The sequence below is a fragment of the Eriocheir sinensis genome, unplaced genomic scaffold, assembly GCF_024679095.1.
Source record: "Eriocheir sinensis breed Jianghai 21 unplaced genomic scaffold, ASM2467909v1 Scaffold5, whole genome shotgun sequence".
NCBI classification, from domain to species: Eukaryota; Metazoa; Arthropoda; class Malacostraca; order Decapoda; family Varunidae; genus Eriocheir; species Eriocheir sinensis.
The window spans coordinates 602,535-615,000 of NW_026111831.1; the positions used below are offsets into that span (position 1 = coordinate 602,535).

The following is a 12,466-nucleotide window of genomic DNA, read 5'->3' on the forward strand; positions in this document are numbered from 1 at the left end:
ACCGGCAAAGGACTGAATATCAACACCACCAGACTGTCACTCAACTCCCATTGCCACGATCATCAGCGTTAAGTTCGGGGCGTTTTCTGGGCAGCGGCGCGGTGAAGTCTACGGTCCGAGCCTGCCACGTTTAAGTTACTCCGCACCTCCCGGGATGTCTAACGCGATAGCCGATGATTTACTTCCTCTATTATTATTATTATTATTATTATTATTATTATTATTATTATTATTATTATTATTATTATTATTATTATTATTATTATTATTATTGTTTTTGTAATGGTGTGTTTTGTGTTAGCAGGATGAGTAATGAAGGGAAGGGTAGGAAGGGAAGGGAAAGAAAGGAAAGGAAGGGAAGGGAAGGGAAGGGAAGAAACGGGAAGGAGAGGAAAGGGAAGGGAAGGGAAGGGAAGGGAAGGAAAAGGAAGGGAAGGGATGGGAAGGGAAGAGAAGGGAAAGGAAAGGGATGAGAAGGGATGGGAAGGGAAGAGAAGGGAAAGGAAGGGAAGGGAAGGAAAAGTATGGGAAAAGAAAGGAAAGAAAGGAAAGGAAAGGGAGGAAAAGAAAGGAAAGGAATAGAATGGATGGGAAAGGAAGAGAAGAACACACACACACACACACACACACACACACACACACACACACACACACACACACACACACACACACACACACACACACACACACACACACACACACACGTACCTCCGTCAACCGTAGAGCCATCTTGAAACAACCATCCACCAGAATCAACCACAACGCCCAGGTCAGCCGCCATCCACTTCTTGGTTGCCACACACCACCACAATTCACCCAGACTACCACCACTACCACTACTACTACTATTACTACTACCACCACTGCAGTTGTTGTAGTAGTGGTGGTGGTAGTTTAGTAGTAACTGTTTCACGTCCTTAACCAGTCCGAAAAATGCTGGTTGTAGTGGTAGTAGTAGTGGTGGTGGTAGTAGTAGTAGTAGTGGTAGTAGTTGTAATTGTTGTTGTTGTTGTTGTTGTTGTTGCAGTTGTAGTTGTTATTGTGAGAAAAAGTTATCATCATTATTATTATTATTATTATTATTATTATTATTATTATTATTATTATTATTATTATTATTATTATTATTATTATCCTTTCATTCCTTATATATTTCATTTACATATATATTCTCTCTCTCTCTCTCTCTCTCTCTCTCTCTCTCTCTCTCTCTCTCTCTCTCTCTCTCTCTCTCTCTCTCTCTCTCTCTCTCTCTCTCTCTCTCTCTCTCGCCTTCCTTCCTTCCTTCCTTCCTTCCGTCCTTCCTCCCTTCCTCATTTATTCCTTCCTTCCTTTCTTCCTTCTTTCCTTTCTTTCTTCCTTCCTTCCTTCCTTTCTTTCTTTCTTCCTTCCTTTCTTCCTTCCTTTCTTTCTTTCTTTCTTTCTTTCTTTCTTTCTTACTTTCTTGCTTCCTTCCTTCCTTCCTTCCTTTCTTTTTTCCTTCCTTCCTTCCTTCCTTCCTTCCTTCCTTTCTTCCTTCCTTCCTTCCATCCTCCCTCCCACCCTCCTTCCTTCCTTCCTTCCTTCCTTCCTTCCATCCATCCATCACTTACCGTTGACATTAAAATCCCGCCAATGTTTAGGAAGGGAGGAAGGAGGGAGGGAGGGATCCTTATCTCCTCCTCCTCCTCCTCCTCCTCCTCCTCCTCTTAGTCTTCTTCTCTTCTCTCCATCTCTTACGTCCCTCTGTTTCTTCACGTCTTCCGCAGTCCTCGGTTTTTCTAATATTGCTGAACTCTTTGGTGGATGCTGAGAGGAGGAGGAGGAGGAGGAGGAGGAGGAGGAGGATGGATGAGAGAGAGAGAGAGAGAGAGAGAGAGAGAGAGAGAGAGAGAGAGAGAGAGAGAGAGAGAGAGAGAGAGAAAATAAAAATAAAATGAGAGAAGAAAATGAGAGAAGGAAGAAGAAAAAGAAAATGAGAGAAGAAAGAAGAAAAGAAAATGAGAGAAGAAAATGAGAGAAGGAAGAAGAAAAAGAAAATGAGAGAAGGAAGAAGAAGAAGAAAATGAGAGAAGGAAGAAGAAAAGAAAATGAGAGAAGGAAGAAGAAAAAGAAAATGAGAGAAGGAAGAAGAAAAAGAAAATGAGAGAAGGAAGAAGAAAAAGAAAATGAGAGAAGGAAGAAGAAAAAGAAAATGAGAGAAGGAAGAAGAAAAAGAAAATGAGAGAAGGAAGAAGAAAAAGAAAATGAGAGAAGGAAGAAGAAAAAGAAAATGAGAAGGAAGAAGAAAAAGAAAATGAGAGAAGAAGAAAAAGAAAATGAGAAGGAAGAAGAAAAAGAAAATGAGAGAAGGAAGAAGAAAAAGAAAATGAGAGAAGGAAGAAGAAAAAGAAAATGAGAGAAGGAAGAAGAAAAAGAAAATGAGAGAAGGAAGAAGAAAAAGAAAATGAGAGAAGGAAGAAGAAAAAGAAAATGAGAAAAGGAAGAAGAAAAAGAAAATGAGAGAAGGAAGAAGAAAAAGAAAATGAGAGAAGGAAGAAGAAATAGAAAATGAGAGAAGGAAGAAGAAAAAGAAAATGAGAGAAGAAAATGACAGAAGGAAGAAAATGAGAGAAGAAAATGAGAAAAAAAAAGAAAAAAAAGAAAATGACAAAAACGAGAAAAACCAAATTAGAATGAAATAAAAAATGAGATTGAAAAAAAAGAAAAAAAACTAGAAATTGACAAAAAAAATGAATCGTGGAAAAAATTACGGAACAAAAAAATATGAAAAAAGTCCAGAAAAAAAACGTAGGAAGAAAAAAAAATCAACACACACACAAACGAACACACACACTCACCTCCACAGGCTGGGGGTCGGGGGGTAAGAGGGGAATGAGGACCCCCCCGCCCCCCCTCAGCAGCGCCCGCCCCCCCCTCCACACCGTCTCCCTCTCCCCCCCGACGACCACCAGGTTAGGGCTGTAGGGGGTAGTAGTAGTAGTAGTAGTAGTAGTAGTAGTAGTAGTAGTCGTAGTAGTAATAGTAGAAGTAGTAGTCGCAGTAGTAGTAGTAGTATTAGTAGTAGTAGTAGTCGTAGTAGTAGTAGTAGTAGTAGTAGTAGTAGCTGGCTGATAAGGAGAACCAAAACTCCATCAGCCTTACCAGGTCACTCATCAACAGGATCATCGCTCAGGAGGCAGAGGGCGAGATAGACCAAACAGAAATGAGAGATATTAAAAGAAAAATCTCAGAAGAAAGGCAACAGGCCCAAAAAGACGAGCTGGACCGCCAGAACTGGGTAGAAAAATACACACAGCACAGGAGGCAGGCGCCTCTAACTGGCTAACGTCATTACCAATCAGAGCAAAGGGCTTCAGCCTCAACAAACAAGAATTTGTCGACGCCATTGCTCTGAGATATGGCTGGCCGATTGAGGGACTGCCTGATCTCTGTGCATGTGGATCACCAAATGATGTCACCCACACCATGACATGTAAAAAAGGAGGCTTCGTCTGTATTCGACACGATGAAGTGAGGGATCTGACAGCCAGCCTGCTCGGGGAGGTATGCCAAGACGTCACTACCGAGCCGTCACTGCTTCCCCTGGACGGCGAACACCTTCGGTCCAGGACGGCCAATACCTCACAGGAGGCACGGGTTGATGTAAGTGCCCGCGGATTCTGGGTGCGCGGACAGCGGGCGTTCATGGACATCCACATATTCGATCCGATGGCTGCCTGTCACCGTGAGCTGCCCCTGCAAGCCGCCCACCACAGGAACGAGCAGGAGAAGACAAGGGCATACGGTGAAAGAATCCAACATGTGGATCAGGACAGCTTCACCCCCCTCGTCTTCACCACATCCGGCGGGATGGGTCCCAGGGCCCAATGCTTCTACGCACGCCTCGCGGAACTAATCTCAGAAAAGAAGCATCAGCCAAGGAGCCACGTTGTCGCCTGGATGAGGTGTCGCCTCTCGTTCTCCCTGCTCAGGTCGGCCATCCTATGTCTCAGGGGCACCAGACACTCTGGCCCAAAAGCCACCAACATCTCCAATATGGACTATGAAGCCACAGTGGTGGAGAGTGACATTAGGGTGGGTCGGGAGTGACTTGAGTAGGGAAGGAAAGGGGGATCTAGACGTAATAGATGATAGATGATTTAGTGTCAGGTAGTATTAGTGATATGGTTGGATGCCACAGTCATTAGCGAACAGAGTTGGGACTAATGACCTCCAAGCTATGGAGCCCTCCATGATTATGTGTCGGGAAAATAAACATGGGTGGTAGTAGTAGTAGTAGTAGTAGTAGTAATAGTAGTAGTAGTAGTCGTCGTAGTAGTAGTGGTAGTAGTAATAGTTGTAGTAGCATTCATTCATACATTCATCTCTCTCTCTCTCTCTCTCTCTCTCTCTCACTAACACACACACACACACACACACACACACACCTGTCAGTCAGCACCACGAGGTCATCAGGTCGAAGGTCAGCTCCCGATAGCACACGTGTCACGACCTCGACCTCGTTAGCGCGAACCCCGACCCTCACAACCTGCAACGAGGGGCTTATAACGGGGTCTGATGATGAAGATGATGATAATAGGGATAATGAGGATAAGGATGATAATAGGAATGAGGAGGAGGAGAAGGAGGAAAATGGTGGTGGAAAGGTAGTGGTGATGATAGTGGTGGTGGTGGTGGTGGTGATGGTGGTGGTGGTGATGGTGGTGGTGGTGGTGGTGGTGGTGGTGGTGGTGGTGGTGGTGGTCATGATACGCACCGTAACAGGTATTCCCGCGGCCCAGGTGGTTCTAATGAGTCTGTGGTGACCGTCTGCAGGTGTGTCCCGTGTGACGACCACCATCTTCACACCTGAGAGAGAGAGAGAGAGAGAGAGAGAGAGAGAGAGAGAGAGAGAGAGAGAGAGAGAGAGAGAGAGAGAGAGAGAGAGAGATGGTCATTATTCACTGATTTGATGTTAATATTCAGTTTTGCTATGGTAATGATGATAATGATAGTAGTAATAATAATAATAATAATAATAATAATAATAATAATAATAATAATAATAATCTTTACCTATTTTTTTTCTTTGTTGTCTACTTCTTTTTCTTATTTTTTTCCTTTCTATTATTTTCTTCCTCTTGTTTTTCTTTTCTTTTTCTTCTTCTTCTTCTTCTTCTTCTTCTTCTTATTATTATTATTATTATTATTATTATTATTATTATTATTATTATTATTATTATTATTATTATTATTATTATTATTATTATTATTATTATTATTATTATTATTATTATTATTATTATTATTATTATTATTATTATTATCATTGTTATCATTATTATTATCATTATTATTATTATTATTATTATTATTATTATTATTATTATTATTATTATTATTATTATTATTATTATTATTATTATTATTATTATTATTATTATTATTATTATTATTATTATTATTATTATTATTATTATTATTGTTATTATTATTATTATTATCATTGTTATCGTTATTATTATTATCATTGTTATTATTATTACTACTACTACTACTACTATTATTATTTTTATTATTATTATTATTATTATTATTATTACCCCCGTCAACGAATTTGGGAGGAGGTTATATTTTCGGTCCGGTCAGTATGTTTGTTTGTTTGTTCGTTAACAGTCTCCTGTGCACAATTTTGCGGATATCTCAACCACTTTTTTCAGGGAAGCTTCGTGTCCATCCAGAATAGAACCCATTAAAATTTTGATGTCGAAGGTCAAAGTTCAAGGTCAAGGTCGCACAAAACGTCAGATTGGCCATAACTTCGGTTCTCGTCATCGTAGAGACTTCAGACTTAGTTCATGCTTTAGCTCATGGAAAGACCCACTTTGCATGGCCTTGACCTTGACCTTTGACCTTGACCTCGAAAAGTTCGCCCAAGGTCAAAATTTCTAAAAACAGAGAATTTCATCAAATTTCGAAACAAATGCTTCCATATAATGCGTGTTCATCCAGAATAGAACCCATTAATTTTTTTTGTCAAAGGTCAAAGGTCAAGGTCATGGTTGCACAAAACGTCAGATTGGCCATAACTTCGGTTCTCGTCATCGTAGAGACTTCAGACTTGGTTCATATTTTAGGTCATGGAAAGACGCACCTTGCATGACCTTAACCTTGACCTTTGACCTGGATCTCGAAGTTTTTGCTCAAAGTCAAAGTTTCAAAAAAATATAATTTCATCAAATTTCGAAACAAATGCTTCCATATGATGCACCTTGCATGACCTTGACCTTGACCTTTGACCTTGATCTCGAAATTTTTGCCCAAAGTCAAAGTTTCCAAAAAACATAATTTCATCAAATTTCGAAACAAATGCTTCCATATGATGCGTAGGATCACAGTTGATGCCCATACCATTTATCAGGACGATCTTTGGCGGGGGGGTGCACTCTCCGAGTGCTATGCGTCTAGTTATTATTATTATTATTATTATTATTATTATTATTATTATTATTATTATTATTATTATTATTATTATTATCATCATCATCATCATTATTATTATTATAAAATTCCACTACCACCAAAGTTACTGCTACTACAACTACTAGTTCTACTATTACTACTATTACTACTATTACTACTGCTACGACTACTACTGCTAATAATAATAATAATAATAATAATAATAATAATAATAATAATAATAATAATAATAATAATAATAATAATAATGTGACATCGATTTTCAAAATGGGTGACAGGTCAGCTACTTCCAACTATCGGCCAATTACTTGCTTCACATCGGTTACAGGCAAGATGCTGGAGTCGATAATAGCTAGGAGCATTTGTGATCATCTAGAAACAAAGCTTAATCCACGACTCGCAGCATGGGTCCACGAAAGGTAGGTCATGCCTCACCAATCTCTTGTCCTTCTACAAATAAAGTAATTGAGGCCGTGGACAGAGATGAAAACTGTAAAGGTTCCTAATGACCTCTGATCTCTGTCCAAGGGCATAATGCATTCAGGTTAGAAATCATTTGAAGGAGCCTCAGCAACAGAAGCGTCGAAGTCATCCTCAAGCTATATATAGCATTAGTTAGACTATGCGGTTCAGTTCTGGTCACCTTACTATAGAATGGATACCAAAATGTTAAAATCGGTACAGAGGAGGATGACTAAGAAGGTTCACGTGTTGAGAAACTTGCCATATGAGGAAAGACTCAAACAGTTAAACTTTCATTCTCTAGAAAGGCGAAGGGTGCGTGGAGACTTGATCGAGGTTTATAAATGGATGAAGGGCTTTAATAAGGGGGATATTCATAAGGTTCTGGCGGCAAGAGAGCCGGGTAGGACACGTAGTAATGTGTTTAAACTGGATAAGTTCAGATTCAACAAGGATATAGGCAAAAACTGGTTTGCCAACAGAGTGGTGGATGAGTGGAACAGGTTGGGCAGTCATGTGGTGATTGCTAATACAATAGTCACATTAAAAAAAAGATTAGATAAATTCATGGACAGTGATGTAATGTGGGGTTAGGTTCACAGGAGCTGCCTTGTACAGACCCACCGACCTCCTGCAGATTCCTTACGTTCTTATGTTACTAATACTAATACTAATACTACTATACAACTACTACTACTACTACTACTTCTACTACTACTACTACTACTACTACTACTACTACTACTACTACTACTACTACTACTACTACTACTACTACTACTACTACTACTACTACTACTACTACTACTACTACTACTACTACTACTACTACTACTACTACTACTACTACTACTACTACTACTACTCACGTTTTTCCGATAATGTTTGTTGGCTGGTTGTTAAGTCCGCTACAGCCACGCACAGCAGGAATAGTGGTAGCAGGAGGCGATGGTGGTTGCTGGTAGTCATAATGTTGGTAGTGGTGGTGGTGGTTGAAGTGGATTGTGGTAGAGGAGAACTAACTACCACAATTTCTTTACTTATATGGAAGAGCTTTTGAGGTTTGTTCAGCTACCACAATCGGGTTATAGGGATTGTGGTTGGTTGGTTGTGAATAGTGGTTATAGTAATAGTGGTTGTTGGTAGTAGTTGTGGTTGTGTGGATAGTGGTAGCGATTGTGGTTTTCCCCGCTGCTACCACTATCTACCACTATCTACCACTACTACTACTATCACCACGTATCAAATTGTAGTAGTAGTAGTTGTTGTAATAGTTGTAGTAGTAGAGTAGAGTAGTGGTGTTTGAATGCTCATAACTCCACCACTACTACTACTACTACCACTACCACTGCCACCAACATCCACGTGGACAGGATAATTGTGGTTGAAATTGTGGAGGAAGGAGGAAAAGAAGGAAAATAAATATGGAGGAGGAAAAAGAGAAGGAAAATATTAGCTTGACATTTATTCCGGAAAAGTTAATAGTAGTAGTTGTAGTAGTAGTAGTAGTAGTAGTAGTAGTAGTAGAAATAGTTGTTGTTGTTGTTTTTGCTGTCCTTCATCATCTTCTTCCTCTTCTTCTTCTTCTTCTTCTTCTTCTTCCTCTTCTTCTTTATCGGTAAAACTATATATTAGAATTCTTTTATTTTTTGTCCTTCTCTTCTGCTTCTCTTATCATTGTATCTTTTATTTTCTTCTTTATTCCAGTTGCTTTACTCTCTCTCTCTCTCTCTCTCTCTCTCTCTCTCTCTCTCTCTCTCTCTCTCTCTCTCTCTCTCTCTCTCTCTCTCTCTCTCTCTCTCTCTCTCTCTCTCTCTCTCTCTGTGTGTGTGTGTGTGTGTGTGTGTGTGTGTGTGTGTTGGAAAACCCTACATTTTTTTATAGTATTTCTTTTTACACTTACTACGTTTTCTATACACAAAGAAAATGGGATGTTTTGAACGTACACTTATCCACAAATGTTCTCCTTTTTCTTCTTATTATTCTTTCCTTCTCCACACACCGTCTCCAGGTCTTCTTCCTTCCCTTCCCTTCCCTTCCCTTCCCTTCCCTTCCCTTTCCTTTCCTTTCCTTTCCTTTCCTTCCCTTCCCTTCCCTTCCCTTCCCTTTCCTTTCCTTTCCTTTCTCTCCTACCCTTTCTTTTCCATTCCCTTCTCCTGCTCCTGCTTCCTCTTCCTTCCCTTCCCTCACCTTTTCTTTTCCCTTCCCTCCCTTTCCTTCCCTTCTTCTCCCCTCCTCTAATTTCCTCTATCTTCCTATCTCTTCTTTTCTCCACTCACATCTAATCTCTTCCCTTCCCTTTGCCTTCCTTTCCCTCCCTTACCAGTTCACCTTTTCCTTCCCTTCCTTCCCCTTCCCTTCCCTTCCCTTCCCTTCTACCCTTGCCTTACCAGGGCCGGATTATCCTATACGCCAAGTACACCATGGCGTAAGCCCCCAGCACTGAGGGGCCCACACAACTTGATAGACCCGACCCATAATTGGGCCCCCACATAATGGAAATCCCGGAGATGCCTGTAGCCTCAGGGAGATCAGTATGCTTCGTTGGACTGTTGATCGAAAAAAAAATAGATAAAATAAAATAGCGAAAACTTGTTTGTGTTGGCAACACAAGGCAGTGCTTGGAATTTCTTTGAACTTGTGCAGGAATTATATGCATATTCAGTCGGATCAACAAAGCGCTGGAATTTACTAAGAAAGGGACTGTCACCTAATGAAAATGGTAGAATTCTAACCCTAAAAACATTATCTTCCACACGTTGGCATTTCCATTCTGAATCAGTGAAAGCACTGCACTTAAACTACTCTAGCGTCTATGGTATGTTAAATGAAATTGCAGACAATGAGGAACTAAAAGGAGATGCTCGACTTGCTGCATCAGTTTTTGCAGAGAAAATGTGCCTTCTTGAAAATGCATTTATGTGTGTTCTGTGGAACAAGATCCTCCAGCGCTTTCAAAAAGCTAGTACTCTTCTCCAAAGCACAAATATTGATATCAACATGGCTGTATCATTGTTTCTATCACTTGAAAGTTTTGTTGCTGAGCTTCGTGGTCAATTTGATGAACTGGAGAATGAGGAAAAAAATCTCGTGGAAAATGTTTAGCAAGTATATGTATCGGAAAAGGTACGGAAGAGAAGACGGCGGCGTCAAGTTGATGATTCTGCTGAACCTGATGCAGATCTTCAAGATGCACAAAAATTCCCTGTACAGAGTTTTGTTGTCATCACTGACAAGTTACTTGTAAGTTTAGCTCAACGTCGCCAGGCTTATCACAAGATATCTGACGACTTTGCCTTTAACAAGTCATTGAGGGAGAATGATACTGCACAGCTGAGAGTTGATGTATCCAGCTTGGTGAAAAATACATCAACGACTTGGAACCCCACTGCGAGGATGAATTTGTAACATTCTCAGAATTTGTAGCCCATTTGAAGTTGATCGTGATCCCTCATGTCCGTTAAAATACTGAAAAGAAAGTTCAGTTGTAAAGTCAACATTCGTCAATGTTTCAACTGCGACTGTTCTTAACATTGCCAGTCACAGTCTGCGAAGGTGAACGTTCATTTTCCAAACTGTCTTATATCAAAAACAGATTTCGTTCAACAATGACTCAAAAACGACTGAATGCTTTGTCTGTTATGTCAATTGAAAATTATGTCACCTCCTCAACGACATTTGAAACCATCATTGAACAGTTTTCACAAGAGAAATCAAGAAAACGGGCCTTGGTGTAGCTGCTATAGTTACCTGTGTACATAAGTATGGTATGTATGCTGCTAATACAGAATATAAAGAAAATAAAGATGATGACAATCTGTATTAAGTAAACTGTATCATTAATACATCATGATGTTTCAATAAGATATGTAATTTTGTCCAGATCTTCCCTAATTTATGCAAGTGGGGGCCCAAAACTGTGGGTGTCGTAGGGCCCAATGCAAGCTTAATCCGGGCCTGTGGCTTACCTACAGCTGGCCAGGTATATGACGAAAGGTAACTCAAACACAGCAACATCATGATCATAACAGTTGTATTAACGGTTACATTAAGGGAATTACAATCAGGTCAGTTTAATGTAACAAAAAATCACAACCTTTAGTCTAGAATGCCACGATGGGGGGGAGAGAGAGAGAGAGAGAGAGAGAGAGAGAGAGAGAGAGAGAGAGAGAGAGAGAGAGAGAGAGAGAGAGAGAAAATGAAAGCGCAAAATAATAGGCGACGTTTTTCATTATAAAGTGGAACAAAAAAAAAATGAAATACAAAAGAATGGAAGACTTATTTTTTTTATGCACAACAATACTTTACAAAACCCAGAACACACACACACACACACACACACACACACACACACACACACACACACACACACACACACACACACACACACACACACACACACACACACACACACACACACACACACACACACACACACACACACACACACACACAGTAATACAAAAATAAGTACAATGAAATCTTTTAAGGCACTGATACCACAACCATCACCACCACCACTACCACTACTACTACTACTACTACTACTACTACTACTACTACTACTACTACTGTCTGTTTAGTGTCCGGCCGGTCTGAACCCACCCGCGAACCTCAGCTCATGCCCAAAACCCCCGAATTCTCCACCGAAGGGCGAGAGGTCATCCCACACCGAGAAATACCCATCATAGTCGTGAGAATCGCCGTTTGACACCAGTCTGGCAGTTTCTGGGTGACTCGGGGTCGGGGCAGGGTCGGGGGAGGTCGTGAGTCGCGTGGTCGTGGGCTCCGTGGATGCCTCGAGGTTTGTGGGCGTCCCCCTCGTGCTTGTTCTCGCTCTCGCCTGCACAACTTGATGTCTGAAGAGTCCGGAATCGATGTAAGCTGGCCGGGTAGGTGGAGGTGACGAGGAGGAGGAGGAGGAGGAGGAGGAGGAGGAGGAAGAAGTGGGAGGAGGAGGAGATGAAGAGGAATCAGGTTGCACAGAAGAGGAGGAGAAAGAAGAAGTAGGAGGAGGAGGAGACGAAGAGGAATCAGGCTGCACAGAAGAAGTAGAGGAGGAGGAAGAGGAAGAGGAAGAGAACTCAGGCATTGGAGACGTACCAGCAGGGGAAGAGGAGGAAGAGGAGGACACGGAAACGGACACTGAAGAAGAGGAGGAGGAAGAGGAAGAGGAAGAGGAAGACGAAGAACCCTCCTCAACTCTCCCCTTTAACGAGCTCTTGACAGGGAACTGGAGTTTGTGGGCTGCCAACTTCTGCTTGACGGGGCTGGGGGGGGCAAGGGGCGTGATGGGGGGGCGGGGTACAGGCTTGGCGGGGAGGGAGGTGGGGGGGGCAGCCTCAACACCACCCCCACCACCACCACCACCTCCTCCACATTGCACCAACACCATCACCACCGCCATCATCACCACCTGAGAGAGAAAGAGAGAGATGATGTTAGGAAATAAGTTGAATTATATCGATACACACACACACACACACACACACACACACACACACACACACACACACACACACACACACACACACACACACAAAGACAGACAGACAATTTA

General features: G+C 41.3%; 2 protein-coding genes across 5 annotated transcripts in view; one reads left to right on the plus strand and one right to left on the minus strand.

Moving 5' to 3' along the window:
• LOC126992698 (uncharacterized) overlaps positions 1–12,466 on the plus strand; it is a 94,260-nt gene that overhangs the window by 4,852 nt on the left and 76,942 nt on the right. The gene's annotated exons all lie outside the window — the stretch shown is intronic.
• The window catches only part of LOC126992700 (putative protein TPRXL), an 11,927-nt gene continuing 10,383 nt past the window's right edge, over positions 10,923–12,466 (minus strand). The window contains exon 2 of the mRNA XM_050851515.1: positions 10,923–12,322. Coding sequence (XP_050707472.1) covers positions 11,486–12,322 — 837 coding nt within the window. The 3' untranslated portion in view covers positions 10,923–11,485. The remainder of the gene's footprint in view (positions 12,323–12,466) is intronic.